The following is a 24,864-nucleotide window of genomic DNA, read 5'->3' on the forward strand; positions in this document are numbered from 1 at the left end:
CCGGTTCGATGACACAAAAAAATAATCTTTCGGATTGTTTAGAACAAAATCCAGCCACTTGACTAAACAGAACACGTAAGCCATATAAAATATAAAAATTCCAGAAAGGATCACGTAATCACAAACAAAGTATAGCTCCGCGATAAGTTAAAAAACTTAAAGACCATCTCGAATCTAACGATTTTTTCCACAAAGTAGCGAGTAGGTATCACATATCGCTGTTGATAATTGAGTATTATGTAAACAGTAAACAACATAACTTCGGATTTCTTCCAAGATTCCGACCACACCTGAACCTCTGGCTCAGTTCCTAATCATTGATAAACAAACGACGTTATAAGTCCGGCTTAGAATATCGAATGTAACCGGATAGCAAACTGATGTGGCGACACGATGTGACATAATATAATCCGTAACCGTGACAGCTGAGCTATTTGTGGGTGAACCGCAGAGGGAGGGCTGACATGGTCTGGGCATCCGAGTCCGGCTCTTGCCCGGCAATCAAAGTGTTCTGACGACTGTGGTTTGGTTTCCCGGGTGTCTCGGCTCGATAATTACTTGCCGCACTGGAAACAAAACAAAGTGTCTTTCCATGGCGGAAGTGGCGTCGCCTTTGTGGGAAACCAGTTCTGGCTCGGAGTCCACTGTCTCCCGCGCAACTACCCGCTCAATCTGAGCCAATCAATCGTCAATTTTGTGTTCCGCAAAATGCGAAATGCGAACAGCTTAGAAAACAAATTACAAGTGCTCCGAATCAAACCAAGACGGAACCGATCACATGGGTGGGCCCACAGATTGGGAAGACTATAAAAATATAGTCACCTGCCTGTGTCGATCAATATGCAAATCCGAATCGCAACAGGCGATGATTTGAATGGGTTATGAGTGCGGTATATTGATTAATGATTAATGATCGGCGGACACCAGAGTCTGGATTCTACGTAGATACATATGTGGGCGTGGCGCACAGGAAGTGGAAGTGAGATTTGGAAACTATTTACAACCGACACCTTCTAATTTATGTATTCATTGCGGATCTAAGCCGTCAAAATAGAAATGCACCGTCTCGTAAATCTTAAACTCAGTTAACTAAATCTAACATATTGCCTACAAAGTGCCGAAATCCTCCCTCTCGAAACTAAAAACGTTGGTACATTTTATTTAATGCCCAAGCAAATCCTAAGGCGTATTTTATTTAATTGGTCTTATCTGTTCAAGCCTAAAATATACGTATTAAGAATTTATTGAGCATATTGCCGGAAAAGTTTCTTGGCAGCTGCTCTTGCTAATTTGGCACACTTTGGGCGACCGAATCGTAAATGTGTAATAAACATTTTATGGTACCTAAACTGGGAATTTATTAAATCATCGATTGTCGACAGACAGCAAATCACAAAGTATTAGATGATAATCGAGAGTGCTCTTGGTCTCGAATATCTGAATGCGATTGGACGGACGGACATCTCGAGTGCCTTTGTTTGAATTTCGGCCCACCGACAGGTATGTTTCACTTGTACCTATAAATACATATGTATAGACTTATATTTATTTGTGTAATTATGACACTGTTTTCACGCCAACTTGAGCAAACAAACAGCAGTAAGGCTCTTTGTCCGGGCCAAGTAGAATTCGACGAAGTCAGGCACAGTGGGCAGGGGCAAACAAAAGACCATAAATAAATCACATGCCGAGACAAGACGGCGAAAAGCAGCTCATAAAAGTACTCACGCTCGTACATTTAATTATTGAGCAGGCAGATTTAAATATTCTGTCCTGCGACAAGCCTCCTTTTGGCAGCCATAATCATTGTGCCATAATGAAACAACGGCTAAGTGACTCAGAGACTTCCTCGTTCAACTCGTCACTTAAAATCAATAAAAGTAAAACCAGATGCGGCTATGCGTAGATACAAAATGGCAATTTGCATTTCCGTGTTGGTTTTTTAAATTATTATTTCCAATATCCCCCCCTTTCCGCTCGTTTTAATTTTCCCACACCCATTTCTCCCCACCGCTTCCTGACACTTTCAATTGATTTGCATAGTCAGTCGCACTTTTGCGTGGGCCACCCCACCATTTTTTAGATAGTACTGACTACTAAATACATAGGTATAGAATTTTGTACTCTGGTTGCCACTATCTATAAGTCGGGCGACATCACGTGGCCCCAAATTTATGCACACCCAGCGGACATCGTGATAAATGGCTTTGTCAATAAATATTAAACGAATGCTTTGTGCGCCGAGTTGCGTCGAAATAGAATCTGAAAAGTTAATCCGCATTAATTATGCTATCAAGTGTTGATGGATCATAACTTATAGATAGAAATGCACTATATAGTCTGACCCAAACCTCACTAGATATATTCTTGCACGCCCAGTTTTAGTATACGTGTGTCAATGGTTGGGCTTAACATTTATTCTAATTATACCTTGTTTTTGCCTGCTCATTTTACGCATTTTTTGAGCTATTTATAAAAAACATAAACAAGCGCACGAGAGAGAAGACCAAAGCCATCGATTATCTCGAGTGGCTGCGGTGGATAGCCGCCTTCCACTTTTCCACTTTTCTCGTCGGAAAACCAAAGCATCCGCAGCAGTCGCCTTTCAGTCTGCGGAATTTTCGAAACTGGTTTGGATCTGCATAGATTGGTTGGGAGTTTGGGACCTTCTTTAGGTATTATTAATTATTAATGCTAATTATTTATTCAAGCTTTTATCTGTATGTAGTAAATATACGAAATTCAAGATGTATAAAATGGATATTAAATTGAATATCTTAACCTGGTTCAACTACAGTACTATCATCACTGATTTAAGTTTGTTTTCTAGGGTTTTCCTTCCATTTTGCTGGTCAAACCGAGAAGGCAAATGAGCGGAGCTGAGCTTTTTTTTGATGGGGAAGCAACTGTTACTGTTTTTGGGATGTACGAACACGAAGACAAGTGCATTGGTGTGTGTGCGATCATGGCTTTTTGTGCCGTTGCCCGTTAATTCTCCACGCAAATGGCATGGAAGGGCCGTAGACAAAATCAGAAAATCCAAAGAAAAAATCAGAGAAGCCGGCGACTTTAGTTTTTTTTTTCGTAGCCATAAGCAGTAAATGCTGCTTCTTCCTCGGCTTATTGCCAGTGTTGTTGTTTTACTGTGCTGATGACCTTAAATTAGGCGTAGGTCTTTGCTTTTGTGTTCGCCGTATTCGTCATTGTTGGCCAAGTTTTTTCATTGGTTTCTTTTGACGTGGTCAGCTGTTTTTTATATTTTTTCTTAGCTGCTTCCAGTCGTCGTCGTAAGCAATAATAGGCACTAACAAAAAGATATTACACGAATGTCATGACCTGCAGCTGAGCAATATAATAAACTAAGTTGCTTCTATTTCGCAGCTGGAAAGGCAGGCAAGCCAAAGAAGAGATGAACAAAGAAAAAGCCAAAAGAACCTGCGAATAATGCCGATTGGAACGGTTTACTAAGCCAAGCGACTAAAATAAAACCGTTCGCTTCACCAAGAATCCGAAAAAAACCGCAAGCCGCGCCTAAAACAATCGCAAAACAGAATGGCGAAAGAGAGAAGCAGAGAGACGAAATTAAGCCAAGCTGGGCCAAAAATTAAATTGCAAGCGCAGCCATTAATTACGATTATTGCATCACATAGTTGCAAATATTTCTCTACCTTTTTTATTTTTAATTTGTTGTCTTTCAACGAGGTTTGGCACAATTGCTTTCCTTTGGTTGGTTAGTCACATTTCTCATTCGTATTGATTTCACAGTATTGGCACTCGCGTACACTTATATTTTCAATTATACTTGTATATTCTGTGGACATTTGTGGTTGAATTAGTATAATTACAATTACTTTTATGCACTCGGAATTTCTGGCAGTCCAGAACTCAGCGAAAATTTGGTCAATTGTGCGAATGCCCCGCGTAATTTACTTTAAATGAAATGCCTTGAAACATGTATGCTTTCGATTAATTGCTTGCTGCAAGGGTCTCTTTGAACTCGAATGACCTCAATGTTAAACTCAATTTTGACAAGGCGTTAAATTTAAGCCATTTAAAACAAAAGTTGGGTGCAATGTTATTTACAGTTGCATTAATATTTTTCGCAGAGAAAATGCCCTCTCACTCAAAAGTTATTCGGGGTATATGCAGTTTGGGCGAATTCCCGAGCACGGATGTTAAATTAAACAACTTAATATATTTCTTTCGCCAGGGAAACGGACACCAATACCAATGGCCGAATTGCAACGGACAATCGCCAAATGAAATGAGTGCAGAAAAATAATTAACGGACTGCATTGGTCGGCGTCGCACAAACAGTCGCACACGAGTCGAACATATTTTTAAAAATAATTTTACAATATTTATCGCCGATGCTCCACATACATATGTATGTAGTATATCTGTGGTATATCTTAGTATCAAGCACTGACTTTGAGCGCGCGCGTTCTGTTATTTGTGTTTCGTTTTCGTTTCGGCTGATTCCGATTTTGTGGGAGCTACTTGCGTTGCGTTCGGTGCAAATGGAAAACTTAAACTGATCGAATCGATCCACAAAAAAGTTGTCTGCTTGCCGATGTTTAGACACATGTTGCCAGCGAGAGCACATGTTGCGGGGCAACATGCACGATACTCTAATTTTATGAAGCGAACTGATTACATTTGTACATATGTATGTTACGAGCAATATGTCCATATGTCGTGTCTCGCGGGGCAGCCACATACACAAACACACACACATCCAAATGTGCTGCAACAAACTCGTTTTTATTTTTGTTGCAGGCCAAAAACCTGAACCTGCTTGAGCTCGGCTTATTTCCGTTTATTTCCACTTCCACTTGGCGATGTTTAGACACATGTTGCCAGCGAAACGTGCGACTGCCGCTTGATTTTAATACCCTTCCGAGGAGTGCTGACACTATGGCAGAGAATCTTGAAAGATACTCTAACTTTATCACAGTTGTAGCGGACAGAGTAGATTAGTTACAGGTGATAAAATGTAACTAATTAAAATCGTTCAATTGGGTTCAGTTCGATTCTTTAGTACTAGATACTAGATACCATCTATATCATCATCAGTTCTAATCGAAGAAGTGTATCAAGATTTCGGTGCGTTTCCCATTGGATTTGTTGCTTCTAATGCTGGTGCGCATGTGCAATGAACTTGTTTTGAATTGCAATTGCGATACACTTATTGTTGCTATTATTTTTTGGAGGTTAGTCAGCTGCGGCGACTTTGTAATTTCATTTAAATTACTCATACGCCATGTGACGCCGCTGTAATTATTTGATTTCGCTCCGAGCTCCTCGGCGGCAAATGCATTTCCTCAACTTTAATGTAGGTCACTGTTGAGGGGGTGAAAGTGGTGCAATTATCTGGCCAACCCCCTGCCACCTGTGTTTCTCACCTGACAAGGAAATTACCGCCAAGGCCGCAGCAATTGCCCAGAGAATTTGCCCTAAGGTGAACTGCATTTCAGCGCGGAGAAACAGAAAAAATAGAATTTCCAATCCGACCTTGGGCATTTCTTCCATTTAGCTTGCAACCTCTGACTTTTTCCTCTTTCTTTGCCTCATTTAAGACGCATGACTGGGCTCGAATTGCGAATTATGCAAATTTCAAAGTACGCAACTCGTCGAAATCAGAAAAAGTGCAACATCATTTAGCTGCCGCTCGTTCTCCGTCCCGTTCGCACCCGCCATCTTCACCCCTTCCCGTCTGTCTATTTACAGTTTTTCGGACTCGGACGATTATAATTTGCAGCCTTCAATATTATTACACAATCATAAATTGTCTGAACTAAAATGTAAATGCTTCGAATGCGCCTTGGGGGCCACTAAAAAACGCAATCGCATGTATAGCCAGCGCTATGACTAAATCTATGACTATGGTTATGCACATGGCTATAACTATGGCTAACGCTTTGGCTATGGCATGCTTATCAGGGTCTCTAATCAAACTAGTCGCAGGTGAGGTAAGAATCATACAACACCACCTTCGAAAAATGTAGAAGCAATTCCTAAGTTTATTTTTAAATATTTTTAGTGAGTAGAGTTGGAGATAATTTCGAACTCAAGTATTGAAGTAACCAATGTTACCAATCAAAGGTTTATCAACCTGTTTAAAGAATCTTGTCATTAAGCACCCAACTCATTGCTTTCGACGCGAATTCAGCTCCAAATGTTAATTAGCCCAATGGCCATAAAGAATTGATAGTGTAGTGTTTTGGTTTTGGTATTGGCCAAAGTAGAGACAAACCTGTAATTAGCCATTGGTGCTATTGAACTAGAATAAGCCAACTAATGCCAATCCACCTTTATTATGAAGAAACGTTGTGTTTTGTGGAAAAAAAAGAAAGAAAAGAACTATCCTTTCTTTTATTTATATGCTTCATTAGCATTCAGAGGGGTTAAGTTTTCCTCCGACTGATTTCCATAAAAGGAAACTCTCTTTTGGCTGTTGAACTAAAAGTACTGGAGTGAAAATGCTCCCTTTTAAGCAGCTTCATTTAAATAACGAATGGCAATTTCGGCGCTCAGCTTTGCGAACCGATTGAAGCTTAAAAATTGTTTGCATCCAACAGGCGAAGTGCTCAGTTCGCTGAGCTGTTGAATATGCAAAGCCAGAGTAGAGCAAAAAAAAAAAAAAACATGTACTTCTTAATTTTCGCCGAGTTTTCCACTCCTCAGTTGGTGGCTGGATGCCCGGAAAATGACGGAAGGTACTGCCAAATCCGAATGGCCAAGTATCTGGCCGCAGTGTTAAAACGACGGCTTTTTGTTGCAGCTGCTAAAAATAGCCAGGTTGCAAGTGGTTTGGCTTGCCAAATGGCCAAATGGCAACGGCATGTGTGTGCTGGCTGGTGTGGTCCAATAATGAAAAGTCGGCGGCAGAGAGGAGAAAAAGGCTGGGAAACCGGCTTGACAGGAAAATGCGAATTTCGTTGAAATGAGGAAAAATTCAAACGATTCCGTTGTCGCCGTCGGCAGTTGAAAAACTCACATTTTTGGGCCCAGACCCCCACTTTTCGGAAAGTATCCCCTCCCCCATCATCGCCCCCACCTACTAACCCGAAAAGCGAGGTTGATGTCCCCGCTAGACGGTTCGCTTCCCTGCTGAATGAGTGGGTCCTTTGGTTTTTCCTCTGTTTGTTTACTTTTCATTTTGCCACTTAATTGATCTCATGCATAAAAATCGAATTTATATGGATGCACTAACGGCTATTCTGGCGCTGTGAATGAAATTTTTATTTGTTTACTCCATTCGATGTCGGCTTTACTTTTCGATTCGGCTTTTTCAATCGAATCGGTCGCTTGGGGCGCGCCATTTGATTTTTCATATGAATAAATGTGCCTTAAAAATCGCAAAGCAATTGCAAAACGTGCCGGAATTCGACTGGATTCTTAAATGCCCTGTATTCGAATTGCAGCACAGAATATTGAAAACAAAACAATTAAATGACAGAATTAATGGGGTTTAAATTGCAAGGGACTCGAGTTCCGCAATTGAATGATTTCGGTGAATATTGTTGGGATTTTGGTGTAATTACATTACTAGATTCTTGTTTTGAAGAAACCTTTTTTCAAAGCGTATCTAATGCATTTGTTGGGACAACAAAATAGAATTGTTAATTCTAAAATCTGTCAAATCTGTTCTAAAGGCTGTCAGCAGGCTCGTTACTCAAGTGGAATAGTGCTCCATTTTGCATTCAATTAACAAGCAACAAAACCAGATTCTAATTAATGAATTTGTTCTATTCAAAAACAGTGTCAAAGGCTGCCGTCGCAGCCATAAATTCTAGAACTAACCCGATACTGACTGAATTCGAGTTGCCAAAGGAGTGACAGACCCATTGACATTTGCCATTGGGGAGGATGGGGGAAAGGGTGGGGATTGGGCATCGTGCTAAAACATTTGTCATAGAACATTTAAATATTCATCCATTATTGTCCGGCTGGTGGAAAATTCAATTTCAATTTCAATTCCAATTATGCAGTCAATCAATTTGTATTGCACATAAAGTTCGCTCGCCAAAAAGGCAAACAAAAAAGCCAAACTGTTGTTTTCCCCCTTGGGGGCATATGAATAATATGTTATTTACATGGCAAATAAAAATCGTAGCAATGGTTGTTATTGTGCTATCAATATTTTTCGTATTTCTCCAACGGTTTTGCCAGCACATGGGCCGCCGTAATTGGGGTCAATGTCAGGCGCGGTATACTCTTTCTTGCTTATTTAATCTAGCCCCTGTTCTTGTGTTTATGCGGCAACAACTTTGGCAGGCCGATGACAAGGTAAACATTTCGTTTTTTAATAAAATATCGGATTTTTATTTACGAGTCGAGGCGAAAGATCAATTAGCAGAACAACAAGGATTCCGATTCCGATTCCGCTAGCATGCAATCGAATTGTTATAAATGGCCCATCATGGAATCACAAGACTTAAAAGATGATGATGTATCGCCCAAATGGCCGAATGGAAATGTCTGGGAGGGCAGAAAATCGATAAGGTAGTACTTAAAAGTATAAATGTTTATTTGAACACAACTTACATGTATTACGGAGATCAAGTAAATAGCCAAAATCTATCTAATAAATGTACATAATAAATTCTTGGTAATCTTAGCAGCTTAGTAATGAGATACAGATTCAGTTGCATAGGAAATCTTTGGAAATCTTTGGAAATCTCTGGAAAATTTGTGTGTGTGTACGTGATGCACATCACATGTCAACTCAATGCCTCTCAAATCTCGTTAATTTTCCATTACTGACTGGCAAATCAAATATTTATGTGTGTGCAAGCACGGAAAACAAAGATGCATCTTCTACCTAACTATCTTTGCTTTATTCTCGAAAAGGTCAGCACATAGATAGATGTTGTGATCTATTGCTGGATTGGCTGGAATTTTCCCCGCACTTACAATGGTGATTTAGCGGAGGGTGAGGAGGATTGGTTTCCTTATCGGCGGCCTTCTTTGCTTTGAATTATAAATACTGGCGAATATCAGGTAGCCAGCGCGATAAGCTGGCCGTGGATTTATAATTAAATAAAGTCAAATGAGACTGCGTAGGAGGAGATTGATAAACACTGAATCCAATCTTTCCGCGAGAGTGTTTTCAAATAGAACGCGTACATATAGTATTTGAGGTCGCCTGTCAATAAATCATTGTGTCCATAAACTAATTGAGCTGCTTAGCCATATTTGGTGCGGGGCTCAAATGTCAATCCCCCGGGTCGCCTGTTGCCCACATCCTAGTTAATGCCGCAGTGCCTTGCCGTGCCGCGCTTAATTCCACATGTTTAGGCCGATTTCAAAAGCAATAAATTTGTAAAGCAAATCATAATGCTGGTTTCGATTAGCAAGGACGACGACGCGAACAACGAAACACAGATGCGAGACAATCGATAGCATAATGTGCTCGGCCGAACAATAATGACAGATAATTATATTGATATATGTGAGCAATTTCGTAGATTGAATGCCAAATTGATTGGTGGGGCAGCTCATGTGGCATGTGGCATTGAAACGGCCAGTGGAGGAAAGGGTGTGAAAATCGATTAAACAGTCGTATGGGACATACACATGCTGAGAAGGGAAAATAAGTGCCCCTTCCTTTGACTTAAATCACTTTTAATTGCCATTTATTGGGTTGGATTCAGGCTAAAAAGCCTTCATAAGTTAATCATTCACTTCTTTGCCATTTGCGAATATTATTCTGGAGCCATAAATAATTCCGGTGAATTCACCAGCGCATTAAAGTCCCTAAAAGCCATTCCGAAATTTTCTCGCCGTTATTAAAAATGAATGCGCACAATTTGGCTAAGTGCATTTGCCTTCGTTCGGCGCTCACTTACATTAGTACGCATACATTTGCATGTCTTGTGCTTAGATAACAAATTTAATTCGTCGCAATTTATGAAAAGAATACGAAAATTGTTTGTTTACAAAGTGTCAGCCACTGTCGGCCCAACCATGCCCATGCCAGCAGACTTTGTGGCCCACTCACATGTGCACAGATACAGATACAGATACAGTATCTGAACGTCATATGTACTTTCGAGTACATATGCATGTGTGCATGTCAGAATTTTCCTGTAGAATATGTGGAAGTCTTTCGGTAATTGCACTTCTTATTAAAACGATTCAGAGGAAATTGTGAAATCTTTTCCCCTGTGCACTGAAATATTTGTAGTATTGGATATAGTAAGTTGATAGCTATAATTAGCGGCTTGGGGGCTGTTTGGTAATTAGAAAAAATGCAATTCTTCTTCGATCGTAAATAAGCCAACGAGCGCACCTTACAGTTGTTATTAGGGGCTGTATATATATACAGGGACTGTCATTCAGGGATTTTCGGCTGTTTGAGGCGATTATAATGCCACGAGCGTCACGGAGTGTGAAACTTAACGCCCAACGATGAGTTTGATTTACGAGGTGATAGCTCGAGTCAAAAGGAAATCGGGGGTTTGTGCCAAATGAGTGCTTCGAGTTTTTCGGCTTTAGGTGTTTTAGTTTTAGTTGTAATTTGTACTTTAAATAAGATACTCATTCCCCACCATCGAGGCTAATTCAGCACAATTTGCACGATGGCAATTAATTCAAGCAATTACGGCATATTAAAATGCCATGTTTAATGTATTTGCATGCGCATACGCCTCGTGGGACAGGCGACAGCTTAGCTTCTGTTTGACTCGACTGCCATTACTTTCATTAGGCGTCATTTCATAATCGTTATGAAAAACGCAAGCACCATAACCGTTAACCAAACTACGACAACGCCCACGTCGAAGCTGCCGTGCAGCAGGAGGAGGAGCAGGACGAGGAGCAGGACGAGGAGCAGGACGAGGAGCAGGAGCAGTCAGCTGCCAGCGACAGGCCACGACATCAGTGACAACAACAGCGTCGGCGGCATAACACTAATGAAAATTTGTGAGCAGGCGGAGCAGGATGTGCAGGATATGCAGGAGACGAAGGGTGGGGCAGTGGACAACATTGACGTTGCATTTTATCCTCGGCGAAGACAAGACCACAGCAACGAACCCAAACACGAGCGGGCTGGAAATGCTCATCGGATGAGTGCTCCCGTCGGCAGGCACTGTGGTGAAGGACGCACATTTTGCGGATTAGATATAATGAGCCCCAAGGTCGAACGCGTGTAAATAGGACCAACACATTAATTATTACATCATAGGATGACAGTCTTTAAATCAGATAGTGGCTCGTATCGAAATTCCTCATAAAGATAACATGATCCAGGATACTCTTTTGTATAATTTCGATGGATATGTTTAAAGATTTCTATAAAACAAAAGAGCAACTTAAAAATCATCTGGTGTCTGTGAGAAACTAAAGACTTTTCTGGCCAACTGCTTAAAATCACATCGAAGGACTCTTCTAATTTATGAGCCTGCAACTTCGGACTTTCGACCACTGTGCAATCGATGCAAATTATGGCCAAAACAATGTCGGGCGCCAACGACATGATCCCCACTAACGAACGAGTGGCCGTTGTCATTTGTTGCCATTGCCGTTGCTGTTTCTGTTGCTGTTTTGTTGCATAGTGTAGCTTTGCTGACAGGCGCAGCGAGCGTTGCAGCTCGTCACAGCTGCAAGTGAAAGTCAAACATGAAACGCTTTGGACTCCGCCACACACACACACTTGCACTCTCGGCCAGGAGCACACATTCACACACATGTGCACACACATGGGCACACAATTTGCCAGCCATTTAGCTGGCAGAGGGAAGGAAAGGGGAGGAAAGGGGTGCACAAGGGGCGGAGATTCTCTTGTGCATCGTTTCAGGGTCAACTGCTATTTGCAGTCAATGTCAGCGCAAGTTGCACTCAAAAAAATTGTGATACATTTCAAAAATTACTTCAAATTACTATCAATTTGATATATATTTTATTTTATAAATTTTATTCTAAATATAGTTAAGAAGCAATATGATACAATTAAGTATCTTTGGCCTTAACCGATTTTGTAAGTGAAAGTAAATGAAGCTGCAAAAGCTGTACCAAATACAGAAGTTTTATAAAATATAAATATGCAGATATCATTTTATGATAATTAATTATATTATTGTGGTTTCAGTAACGGGTGTACGTTTGAAGTTTCCAAATTTCTTGAACCAAATTTTTTCAAGTGTATGCACGAGCGTGTTTGCCATCGTAAGCCTGTGCGAAAAAGGATTTAGCTAAACTGCCAGAATGGCAGTCAGTCAACAGCTTTCGGGGGAAACGCCCACACATCCATTACCAACATCGTTTTGGCCATTATCGTTATTATCAGCCAGCAACACTGCGCTCCGGGACGTGCCCGGCATGGCCATAGTTCCTAATGCCGGCGCATACAAATCGTTTACACATCCATCCGAAAGTTGGCTGATCCGCATGCCGTTTTGGCCCGACTTAATGGACGATCTGCGGGGGCCCGTCGAAAGTATTTGCTCAGTGTTAGCAATCGGCAAACAATCAGCGCGACTGTCTCGATTCTTTATGCTTTTATTGGCACTGTTCTCTTTGGCCACTTTGGCTTGTGGCGAAACAAAAGCCGCAAGCTCCTGAAATTTCAATTAGCATTTGAGCGAATCGAGTGAATCGATCGTGTGTGGGCGTCTCTGAATTCAAGACCAGATCGAGTTTCGATCTGACAGTCATACGAACTTAAAGAACGGGTCAAGGTCGAGTTGATATGCGGATATTTAAATAAAATGGTGATTTTCAACACTTTCACTTAAGCTTCTATTCCGAAAAGCATCGTGGCATCAACAATGTCGATTACCAACTGAACTATGTGAGGTTTCAGTTCTCTGTGGGTTTAAAAATCAACAAATAGTTCTACCTTAAACAAGAGTATATGGGCATACCCCTTTGCTTGCAAGTACGAGGTATGAAGTCGCCAAAAACGGCCTGAAACCAACAAAGGCGAACGTTTTTACCTGGCATAAAAATGAAAAGGAGTTGGGATAGGAAGCCGCCGGGCAGCAGCAGGTAAACAAAGAAACAAGGCCAGCTGAAAAGGGTTTCAAGGTTGTAAATTAGCAGCTTAAAGTGGTTAAAGGAACTGCCCAGATACAATCTGAAGTCGCAGCTGTCTGCGCGCAGAACGAGTTTGAGGAGTGCCAGATACAAGATACAAGTGGGCAAGGGGTAAAATGCACCGTTTGCTGCGGTTGAGGGGATGGAGTGGAAGTGCAAGTTGCTGGCAAACTTTGAAGGTCAAATTGCTCGGGCGACGTTGCCGACGATAACTACGCTGGTGTCTATATAAAAGTGCTGTAGCATGAAAATGACACAGCCGAACATGAAGTGAAAGTTTTCAGAACAATAAATATTACTCATACGCCGCGTGGAAAATAGCTCAGCTCGATGCGAACTTTTCCTTTTACTTGGCCAACGGCGAAAATTGCCAACCTACTTCCCTTGTGTCGGCCCGCCAAATGAAATGTCCAAAAAGTTTGCCAAATCATTGTTGTTAGCCCAACTTTTGAACTGACTTTATAACAACTTTTTCGGGGGATCGGAAGGTATAGTTCGGAAAAGGGGGAAGGGCGTCTATGATGACCTCAAGGTCCGTCGCACGTGCTTCAATTGTTTTGCAAATAAATTGCAAGTTTCTCTTTGTTCTCTGCCGTTTTGACGTATGGAAATATTTTGGAAAATCCTTGCTGTTGTGGGAAAAGTTATTTGAAAATTTGAAAGGCTGCAGGTATTTATGAACTTTTAAATCCATTAAAATAGTAAAAGGTTCAGAAGATGAGTTGGTGAAATTAAATAACTAGGTTTCATACATTGTTCCTTTGAAGGGAACATAAGATTATTAATTGAAGTGTACGGATTTCATACATCAACTAGTATTTTGATATATGTTTTAATATATACAGTTTGTATTTCCTGTTTGTAATTCGGTTTTCCGTGCGCTGTCACCTGTGCTTGTTTTTCCACCTCAATTGTGAAGTGGAATGATTACCTTTGATTATGTCACCCTTTCAATCCGTCACCGAGCGAAATCCTCTTGATTTCTCCCTTTCCCTGTCCGCTGCCTTCCTTAGTACATATATATTTTTGTATTTTTATTTAAATTAATTATGCAATTTTTCGAGCCACTTTGGGTGATTTTTTGCGCTTGAGTTCCCTTTGGGACGACGAAGGAGGCTTGCGAAATTAAATTGTCAAATTTAATTGATTTATGACCTGTGATTCATTATGTCTGTAAAAAGTTCACACCTGCTTCGTTTTCGTTACAGTTTATTTGTTTAATGTCTGTGGTATTGTGTTTCAGCTTTCGCTTTCAATGTTGTTGTATTTTAGCTAATTTCAATCGTCAGATAAATAAGAAACTTATCTGATAAATAATCAGTTTAATAAGAAATTCATCTGATTCCTTTCTGTGTTGGAGTTGTTGATAAGTAACTGCTTTCACTAGAAAAATATCAAATATCAAATAATCAAGTGCAATACAAAAGTAACTAAAATAACTGAAGTATATATGTATTTGTATCGATCATCATATATATGATGATCCGTATTAAATCCCAAAAGTATGTTTACCAATAAACTCGTACAAAATCTACCAAAGTTCGATTTGGTATGCTCCAATAAAATTAAGATACCTTTTTTTACCATTGGACGTTGAAAAGTTACAGGTATCAGGTAGAAGAACGCATTTCCTAAAGACTATATATATCCATGATCCGAGAAAGTTGACTTGGTCATGTCCGTTCGTCTGTTTGTCCGCTCGTCTGTTTGTCCGTATGTATGTGTGTTCGTACGTAAGATTTTGGGAACTTTTAAAGCTAGAAAGTTTAAACCACAAGTACAATAAATGTATTTTAATTTGGTTATTTTATTATTTCCTACCGATATTCCAAAAGAATTTTTAAAATTCCCACTTTTCACAGCTTCAATTGCGACTCGCACTTACCAAATGTGTACCAATATTGAATAGGGTCTAATTAGCAAAAATTGGGATTTTAGTTGATGTTTTCATACTAAAGGTGCTGTGCAGTCTAATTGATTAATCCTGCACTCTTGCAAGAGTTCTTTTTGGATTTGAATTGCTTACTTATACGTTGTGCATTTTTAAATCGTGTGGTTACTAACTAAATCGAATTCAAGTCTAGAAAGAAAGCTTTAACATACAGAGGAGATTGGACTACGGGAAAATAGGTCTACGGAAAAGAATTCAAAGGATTTCAAAATCGGGAGCGTTGAAAAGAGTGGTTGTAAATTTCGAACAAAAGTGGTGAGGAAGAAGCATCGGAACTTCAAACGATCTGGGCGGGACTTACTGCCAGGAGAAGCTGCCGGTGATGCCGTCCTTGAGCCGGTCCCTCAGAGATCTCTGGCGACTAGGTCCCGATCCCGTCAAGGGCGGCAGCTGCTGGTTCTCGCCGTCCTCCAGCACGGTGGCTATGTTCGAGGCGGACGTGGAGATCGGCGCGCCGGCGTGCTCCATGATCGGCGGCTGGTGGTGGTGGTGGTGGTGTTGGTAGTGCTGGTGGTTGGACTGCTGGTGGTGTGGCGATCCCGGTCCCGATCCGGATCCTGAGCCCGGCGCCCCTGTCGACGGATCTCTGCTGTTGAGAGTGCGGCGGAAGGAGCCGTGGCGAGGCGAGTTTTCGCGCGACATTACGGATCGAATTCAATTTGGATTGAACGGTTTGGTTTGGCGGTTAGTTATCGATAGGAATTTCGCATAAAACAATTAGAAGCATAAAACAATTAGTTCAATTGGAGCCAATTAGCTGAAGCTTTCTCTTTTTTGCTTTCGGTTGTATTGGGTATTAGATGAAGAAAACGAGCGAGCGAGTTGAACTTGCTTTGATATCTTGGTTTTAGTTAACTTTGTTGCTTAGGTGGTGAGTTTATTGAGATTTAAATTGCACATAGAGCCAAAAAGTATTAACGGTGTGTAAAAGTTGGCTATTCGAGGGGCTAGGCATGTACCAAAGAAAAATATCGAAAAGAGCACAGTTGAAAACAGTAGAGAAAAACGATTCTTAAAATATGGACTTGGCATTCGCGACACTTAGAGACAAACATTCGTTGGGATTTTCGTTTTTGGATATGGAAAATGGTGCTGGGCAATTATATTTATTAGCATAAATGTTTTGTTCGGTGTAGGATAGTAATAGATAGATGTATGGAATCGAAAGCAAATAGTATAGCGTAGGATTACAGAGTTAACAATACACTTAGAGGTTGTAAGAAGTATTGTAGAAGTATTGAAAGGTATATGTGGGTATAAGATAAATATAAAGATAAAAACAATTATCCAAAAGAATAAAGTAAAAAAGTATTTGAACTTGTGTATTATTTGTGTAAATATTATGGCTTTTTTAAGCTGCTGAACAGACTCTAATCTGGATTTACAAGGTTAATATATGAGCGGATTAAAAGTGGTATAAGAGCCGAATAAGAATCATAAGCGATCGCAAGCAGCATGCCTTCTATAGCTATAGTTTAGTTTAGTATAATTCTTGGGGGAATCGGAGGAAAATAGTTTGGAGAAATGTGGAAAGACTGTAAGTTCAGATAGGTGGTGGAAAATGTTTCAACTTTAGCAGGAAGGTAAAACGCACATTTCAGCTCGTGTGTCGTCGCCTTTCGCGCGATTTCAGGATTCTGGGCTCGGAATGTGTGAGTGTATCGGTATCGGTATCGGTATCGGTATCGGTGTCGGGAAATCCAATGGCTGAGAACTCAGGAACTGAAAACTGGGATCTGTGATCTGATCGGATTGGATCTGATCGTATCTGACCCGATCTGGAGGTGTGGGTGTGTTCGTGTGGTCTGTATTTACATGTGTCGGCCTGGTCGAGTAGCTGCAGTCGGGTTAGCTATAGGTGGCATAGAAGATATTGGGCATAGCGTGCTCAGCCGATGCAGAAGCTGCATTTACTGCACATTCGAAGGCACACAGATAGCAGGATTGGGTGTTCATTACTTTCATTACGGGTTGGAACGATCAAACAGTACATCTAGGTAGACATTTATACGGGTAGCAAGGCAATCTAGTTTGATATTTGGCTTGGTATTTGCTATTTGCTATATGCTATTTGCTATATGATATTTGGTATTCAATATTGCTGTTCTCCTCCCGTGTTTGTTAAATATGTTTTGTTCAGTGTTGTGGGCTTTGCTGTTTTGGCTGTCTTGGCTGCTAAAAGTGGCAGCTTATCTATATGGTGTGGCTAGAGGCGGACGATTATTGGAAGGTAGGACTGGATATGGACTGGCCATGTGTGTGTCTGCTGTATTGTTCTATTGTTGCTTAATTAGCTTTGGCTATTCGTAATTTAATTAGCAATATGCACATTCGTTCTATTTGATATTGGTTCAGTGTGGAGCTGTATTTGTGTTCTTATTCGTATTCGATTGTGCCGCAATTTGTTTTTGTTTCGAGTTCTGGGTTGTCCGGTGTTGTCTTTGTGGCGTGTTCGAGTTGGGTTCTGGTTATTCGTGTGCGCTATATAGTCTTATCAATAGCATTATCGTAAGTTTATATTCATATAGATTTATATTCTTTATATGTGAATTAGATATTGGGTATCTGATGGGAGACGAACCTGCAAAGAAAGAGAGTGAAAAGAAGTTATTGTTTGTTTTATCGCTAGATATCTCAATATTAAATCGAAAACGATCTGAAAGCTACATATTTTCGTGTAAAACATCATCAAAATGTCACCAAAGTGAAGTGTATCTAAACGGTAATTTGTATTTGCAACTTTAACGACAGGACATTGTATCATTGTATCTTAAGAATAAGATATCTTAAGAATAAGAATAAGAAATGCCCGTTTTGTTCTTTTTTAGGTATCATCGAAATACTACGTTCTGAAATCCACACACACCTCAAGTTTTTTTGACTACCAAGTACCATTCCCTGCACTTAGTGTTGATTGCAAAACGGACGCGTGCAAACAGAAAACAGCAGAAATGCATAAAAGTGGAATCCGAAGTCCTGCAAGGACATTCAGCCACCGACACAACAACATCGATTGCCAGGGAGCTCGAAAGATGTCTTTATAAATGCTCGCTGCTCGATGGACAGAAATGCATTTTAGCCATCAAAATAAACGCACTCAATGCCATTCCGAAATGGGCATGTTCGGAAAACCCGACACTTTTCCCCATTTCCCGCTGACTTTTGTTTGAATCGTAATAGGATGTGCAGTTGAGAAGGAGCGGGGAACAAACCCCCAAAATCCTGCGAGCCTGCACGTGGCCATAGACCCAAAGACCCAATGTCAAATCGCATTACGGCGAGCTGGCTCTCAAAATATGCAGAAGCCGCCAAATGAATTATGCATTCAGGATGGTGCAGGAGCAAGGGGCTTTCCTGCCACATTATGCGCTCGAAAATGCTAAACGGATTCAAGATCACGATGATGTTGTTGCAGGAGGGCGGAATAGTTTGGCATTGGGCGGGAAAAGTTTGGCATTGTATATTCATTCGAAAGTGACTGCTTGTTATGTCGCCACTTAACGAGGAAAAGTTCAATCAGAACACATTTTGGCTTGTATATATAAATATTTCATTTCATTTTACAGAGCATTTTGCCTATCCATAAATAATATCAATTAAACCACAGCCTGGATGCCTAATACATGAATCATTTGAAGTAGATGTAACCAACAAAAGTATCGCGCGTACATACATAGATGATAATAAAGATATGCTCTATAATCCTTTCAGAAAGTTCCAGTGAGAATCCAGGACGAGTTGTGCGTTCATTTTCTGTAGTCGAATTAATCGCGTTCATTAATAACCGGGAAATGCTGAAAATTACTCAATGTCAGGGCTCTGCGGCTGTTTAATATTTTACGCGCTGCCGGGAAAATGACGCCTTTTGGTCGGGTGTCCTTTGGCTGTAATTACGCCCCCATCAACGTCACTGCCTACGCTCCACAAAATGAGCTTTGACTTAAACGCAGACACAGGGCCAGGAGAAGAGGAGGCGGAGGAGGAGGGGCGGAGCTGGCAGTCCTGCCTGAAAGATTGCATCTGTCTGCTGTAATAAACCAATATTTGCCACCAATTGAGAACACGTGTTTTCCTTGCAGTTGAGTGCAGCCGTCAGGCCACCTTTTTATTTCTTCTTATCTCTTCGAGTAGCAGAAACGGTTCTGCCTGCTTAACCTCTACAGAGTGTCTAATCTTACCTAAATACTGCGACTGCGCCGCCGTCGACAGCGGCAGAAGAGCAGCGTATATATATATATGTATAAGAGAGAGAGAGAGAGAGCTTATGCGCATATATGGCCAGCGGCCAGCGTGGGGATGCTGACTTAGCTTAAAGCATAAATGGGTGATCTTATATCACGCTCACTTGAGACATTTATTTATGCAATGCAACTAAGTGTTGCTGTGTACTTATAGGTACAGTGTACCCTCGATATATGCACATACTACACCTCCCCTCTTTTTTAAAATAACGTAAAGAAATGAAGTTATTTTCTATCAACTATATTATCATTATAAAATAAAAATTACTTAAATATTATTTTTAATGAATTAACATTATTTATGATATAGAATTTTTAAATGAATAAAGAAAAAATATGTATGTATTTTGAATTAATAAAAATTCGATTATATCTATGTCTTTGTTATATTGTTTTGGCTGATCAGGCCGTTATTTAAGTTTTATTATGAAAGGTTTGGCATTGATTGCCCTTTTTTTTTCTCATTCTATTTGTGCTTTTTTAGCCTATCTTTATGTACTATTTGTTGTTTCTTACTTCCTGTTTTAATGGTTATATTGTCATTTATTCCTATATCTACTACGTCATAAGGACCTTCATATCTTTTATCTAACTTATGACCTGTTTCTTTTCTAAGTAATACTTTATCTCCTATTTTTAATTCGAAATTATTTGTATTCCTATCATATCTTAATTTTCTATCCGCTTTTGCTTTTTCTAACATTCTTCTTGCTCTGTTGTACGACAATTCTAGTCTGCATTTAAGCTCTTTAGAGTAGTCGTCTAAGTTGTATATTGGGTCTATTTTGTTTATCTTACTGAAATCTTTGAATTGTCTGGGTAGTCTGCCAAATACTAGTTCGTATGGGCAGTAGTCATGGACTATTGAGGGTGTTGTATTGAAGCAATAAGTGAAATATGGTAACCAAATGTCCCAATCACTTTTGTCAACCGATATGTATGAACGTATATATTCATTAAAAGTTCGGTGGCTTCTTTCTATTGTTCCTAAAGTTTGATGATGGTGAGCGCTAGATGTTAGATTTTCTATATGCATATATTTGCATAATTCATTCATAAGTGAATTTTTGTATTCCGTACCTTGATCCGTAATGAACGTCTTCATTGGACCGTACTTCAGTACAAATGATTCAAATATAGCCTTTGCAACTGTTTTAGCACTTTTATTCGGTGTTGGAATAGTGACTAAAAACTTGGTTAGATCGCATATGATTGTAACTGCATACTCATTTCCGTCTTCCGATTTCGGTAGTGGACCAATGGTATCAATTAAAACAGTATCAAATGCTGTTGCTGGCGTTGGCATCAATGTTAATGGAGTTTTCGTATGTGTTGTAATTTTGGCTTGTTGACATTTCAAACAAGTCTTTACATACTTTGAGATTGTCTTGGTCATCTGAGGCCAATAATAAAATCTTTTGATTTTTGACTGGGTTCGCGAAATACCAGTGTGGCCTCCTTCTATAGGATCATCATGGAATTTTGTCAAAATTTCTTTAATCTGAGCTTCGTCATTTTTGTCTATAATTATCACCTTTTGTAGAATAGCTAGTTCTACTTTTTCGAGTACTCGGTTGCCCTTTATTTTAAATTCATTTAGTGATACAAATTGGAACATCTGTTCACTTGGTGATATTCGCATTTTTGTTATTTTATGCATTCCGGCTTTTGAAATAAGCCTTTGAAAGAATTGATTTAGATCAAATGTTTCATTAGAATACAAGTCATCAACATCAAAGCGTGAAACAATTGTTTTTCCTCGTTTTAATAAACACTTGTGTTTATCTATTTTGATTAAAACATATTTCTTTGTGTCATTATTATTGACAACTTCATAGACTTTGGGCTTTTCTATTGTTTGCTCTTTTTCCTCTTGTATTTTGACTATTGCTTCGTCTTTACAGGAATTTTCCTGTTTAGCTTTTGATCTGGTGGTAACTTTTAATATTTCTCTGTTGATTGTTTTCAGATCTTTTATTGTTATGCGAGACAAGGCGTCCGCAATATGGTTATCTTTCCCCTTAAGATATTCTATAGTAAAGTCATACTCTTCTAAATCCAGCCTCATACGAGTGAGTTTTGAACTTGGATTTTTCATAGAGAATAGGTATGACAATGGTCTATGATCGCTTTTTACCATGAAATGCTTGCCATATATGTATGGTCGAAAATGATTTATGGCCCAATGAATGGCCGTTAATTCTTGTTCTGTAGTGGACTTATTACTTTCACCTTGAGTGAACATTCTTGAAGCGTATGCCACTGGAAGTTGTTGACCATTGTGATCTTGTGTAAGTACCGCTCCGCATGCCTGTTTACTAGCATCGGTTGTTATGCAAAATTCTTTACCGAAATCTGGGTACTGTAGTAATGTTGGTTTCATTAATTCTGTTTTAAGGTATTCGAATGCATTATTGCATTCTGCTGTCCATTCGAATTGAACATTCTTTTTACAAAGCCTCGTTAAGTGGCGTGAATGATCAGAAAAATTTTTAATGAAACGTCTGTAATAATTACAGAAGGCTACGAAACGCCTAGCACTGTCGGCATCTGTTGGTATAGGATATTTTTCTATAACTTCATATTTGGTGTCATCTGGGAGTATACCTTTATCGGTACATTTGTGACCCAAATATGTTACTTCTTTCATAAAGAAAGAACATTTCCCTGGATGTAGTTTCAAATTATGTCGTCTACATAGCTCGAATACGTTAGTCAAATTTTTGAGCATATGTTTTTCTGAACAACCTATTACTACTAAGTCATCCATATATAGAAATGCTTGCGATGGTTCAAGACCAGAAAATGCAAGTGTCATCATACGTTGGAAGGAGTTTGGTGCTACTTTCAGTCCGTATGGTAATCGCGTGAAGCGATATGAGCCATTGGCTGTTGAAAATGACGTTATATCTCTATACCTTTTTTCTAGTTCTATCTGGTGGAATCCAGACATTAGGTCGAGACATGAAAAATACTTTGCTCTTCCTAATTGATCAAGAATATCTTCTATTCTTGGAAGTGGAAATTTGTCTGATAATAGTTTCTTATTTATTTGACGATAGTCAACTGCTAATCGCCATCTTTTTTCCGTGGAATTCGGAAGTGGTTTCTTTGGAACCAAAAGTAATGGACTATTATATTCAGACATTGATGGTTCAACTATTCCATCATCTATTAATTTTTTTACCTGTCTGGCGATTTCTGGTTTTTGGCTATCTGCCATGCGATAGTTTTTTATATAGACCGGTGTTTTTTCCCCTAATCTGAGTTTTTGTTTGTAGAAATTGTTAGCCGATATTGGTTCTGTTTCTAGACCAAAAATATCGCTAAACTCGGTGCATAACTTAGTTAGTTCATTATTGAATTGTTTAGGGAATCTTAATTGTTTTAAAATTTCTTCAGTTCTATTTTCCTTTTCTACTGGTGTTGTAAAAATGTCATAGTCTTTCATTGATTCGCATTTGATCTTCGCGCTATCTATTATGGCGTCTTTATTATTTGTATTTATAATGCGAATCAATGCGTTTTTGCTATCGGCAATGGTGCTTGCTACTATTATACCTGGTTGCAGCTCCTGATTTGGTACTACCACCGTTTTTTCGTTAGTGAGTAATTTGACTTGTCTGATTACTTCGCATCTAGCTGGCAATAAGAGTGTGTTGGAGTCTAAGTTATGTGTAATTGGTACACTAATCTGTCTACTGAAGTTATTGGGTCTTATTGTGAACCAGTCTTTGTTATTTTGAAACTCTAATACGCAATTGTATTTCTTGATAAAATCTATACCGATTATGCCATCGCATGGTATCGGAAAATTCTCAGGTACTACATGAAATTCATGTGGCACTAGAACATCCTGAATGCGTATGTCAAGATCTACTGTTCCTATAGACTGTATGGTTCCTTGCCCAACACCTGTAATATTTGATATATTACTGAAATTTATATTATTATATTCCTTTGCTTTGGCTTTTAGCAATGAAATTTCTGCACCTGTGTCTATTAGTAATGTAAGAACTGTGTTTGTTTCATGGTTTTTTGTCTTAATGAAAATACTCAGATTTAGGTTTACTTTAAACACTTTTACTGTTGATCTCTTAAGGGGGTCTGGCTGTTTTCCGATTGTACGTTACGCACATTTCGGTTGTTATTATTATTCTGACTTTGGTTACCCCTTCGGTTACCTCCGTCTCTGTTATTACCGTGGCCGCGGTAGCCTCCGCGACCTCTGTTGTTATTATTATAACCTTGGTTATAACCCTGGTTATAATTCTGGTTATAATTATGGTTATAATTATTTCTGCCTCTACCACGATAGTAGGCATTATAATTACCACGTCTATTATTCCCATTATAGAATAAGACTGTGTTTGAATTGCCGGTTATTTCTGTACTGCAGTGTAGGTATTTTTCCATTGCGTCGTTGAATGTACTAAATGTACCTGCAGTTAAGATCATTTTAAGTGTCTCGTTGGCACAGTTTTTGGTCATTGCTGATATCGACTCTTTAGTCGCGAATTTGTCAGCATTATCGGCGTCTAATCCGCCGTCTATGTAAGCTGCCTCGAGCTGCTTACGCATACTGTCTATTTCTGTAACGTACTGAGACGCGGTCTTGCCTCTTTGTTGGGCATTTATTAATTTGGCCTTTATAACGTCAGGCGATTCGCCTTTTACGTTTGCCTGCAATATGGTAATTATTGCCTGTATCGTTGTCGCATGTTCTACTTTATAGTTTAATGGGCCAATAATTTTGGTCTTTATGACCTCTACTGCTAAAGTTTCTTGATCTCCTTTAGTTAGATCCGTCAACTTTAGTGCTGTCACAAACCTGTTTAAATGGAGTTTCTTACCATCGAATTCAGGTACTGTGGCAGATACCTGTTTAACGTATGCTCTCTGAGCTTCTAATGCGTTGGCCATGTTTCTTGTATTTGGTTGTACGGTATTAAATTTTAATTCTTCTATTGATTCGATATCGCTTTCGATATCTAAATCTTCTAGCGGCTGCGACTCGTCCAAGTCTCTTAACTGGCTTTCGTCGAATTCTGCTATTTTGGTTAGTTCTGTTGGGACTTCTATTATAATACTGTGTCTAACGCTGGTATTATGTAGTCTTTTACCAAATGAACTGAGAACTTTGAAGCATTGGACTTTATGTTCTTCAGTGAGTTTGCTTTTGTTTGTTACTATTAGGTTTTGTAATGTGTTGTATTGTGTTATCAATACCTTTATGTGAAAAATAAGCGTCTGAGTTTTGATCAGCGCGGTTTTATTAATACATTTATAGGATTTATCAAAAGCATCTCTAATATTGTTTATGGATATGGTTAAGTTTAGCCATTCCATGTATGTACCTTTTAGCGATGTAATCGCACTTGTACCTTTTTGGTGTAGTTTCTATTAGATTTTGTCTAAATCATTGGCTCGACTCATGTAAGTCTTTTTCAACGATCTTTTGTGAAACTGATAAAGTTTTAAGGCCAGGTTAAAAGGCTGATAGGATAACTAAAATCAAAAATAGTAAGTACATTGAGTTTAACTGTGGGGTTGTATCCACGACTTATGTCCCATTTTGATATGGGGAAAATTAGTCTTTATTTGTATATCAAAAGTACAAATAGAATTTTA

The 24,864-nt window shown here is 39.4% G+C and overlaps 1 protein-coding gene across 20 annotated transcripts in view; it reads right to left on the reverse strand.

Moving 5' to 3' along the window:
* The window catches only part of LOC6726786 (TLD domain-containing protein 2), an 80,472-nt gene that overhangs the window by 46,570 nt on the left and 9,038 nt on the right, over positions 1-24,864 (reverse strand). For 12 of the 20 annotated variants that reach the window (XM_016175977.3, XM_039294952.2, XM_016175991.3 and 9 more), the window contains exons 1-2: positions 4,357-4,571; positions 3,669-3,811 (exon numbers count right to left, since the gene is read on the reverse strand). Coding sequence is in view for 6 of the 20 variants with exons in the window: in XM_044923233.1 (XP_044779168.1) it covers positions 15,294-15,634 (341 nt within the window). In the remaining 14 variants the exon portion in view is untranslated. Of the gene's footprint in view, positions 1-3,668; positions 3,812-4,356; positions 4,572-15,293; positions 15,940-16,586; positions 17,574-24,864 lie in introns of those variants that run through there. The other 8 variants (XM_044923233.1, XM_016175970.3, XM_016175972.3 and 5 more) reach the window with 7 other exon arrangements.

This window comes from Drosophila simulans, chromosome 3R (assembly GCF_016746395.2).
Source record: "Drosophila simulans strain w501 chromosome 3R, Prin_Dsim_3.1, whole genome shotgun sequence".
Lineage (NCBI taxonomy): Eukaryota > Metazoa > Arthropoda > Insecta > Diptera > Drosophilidae > Drosophila > Drosophila simulans.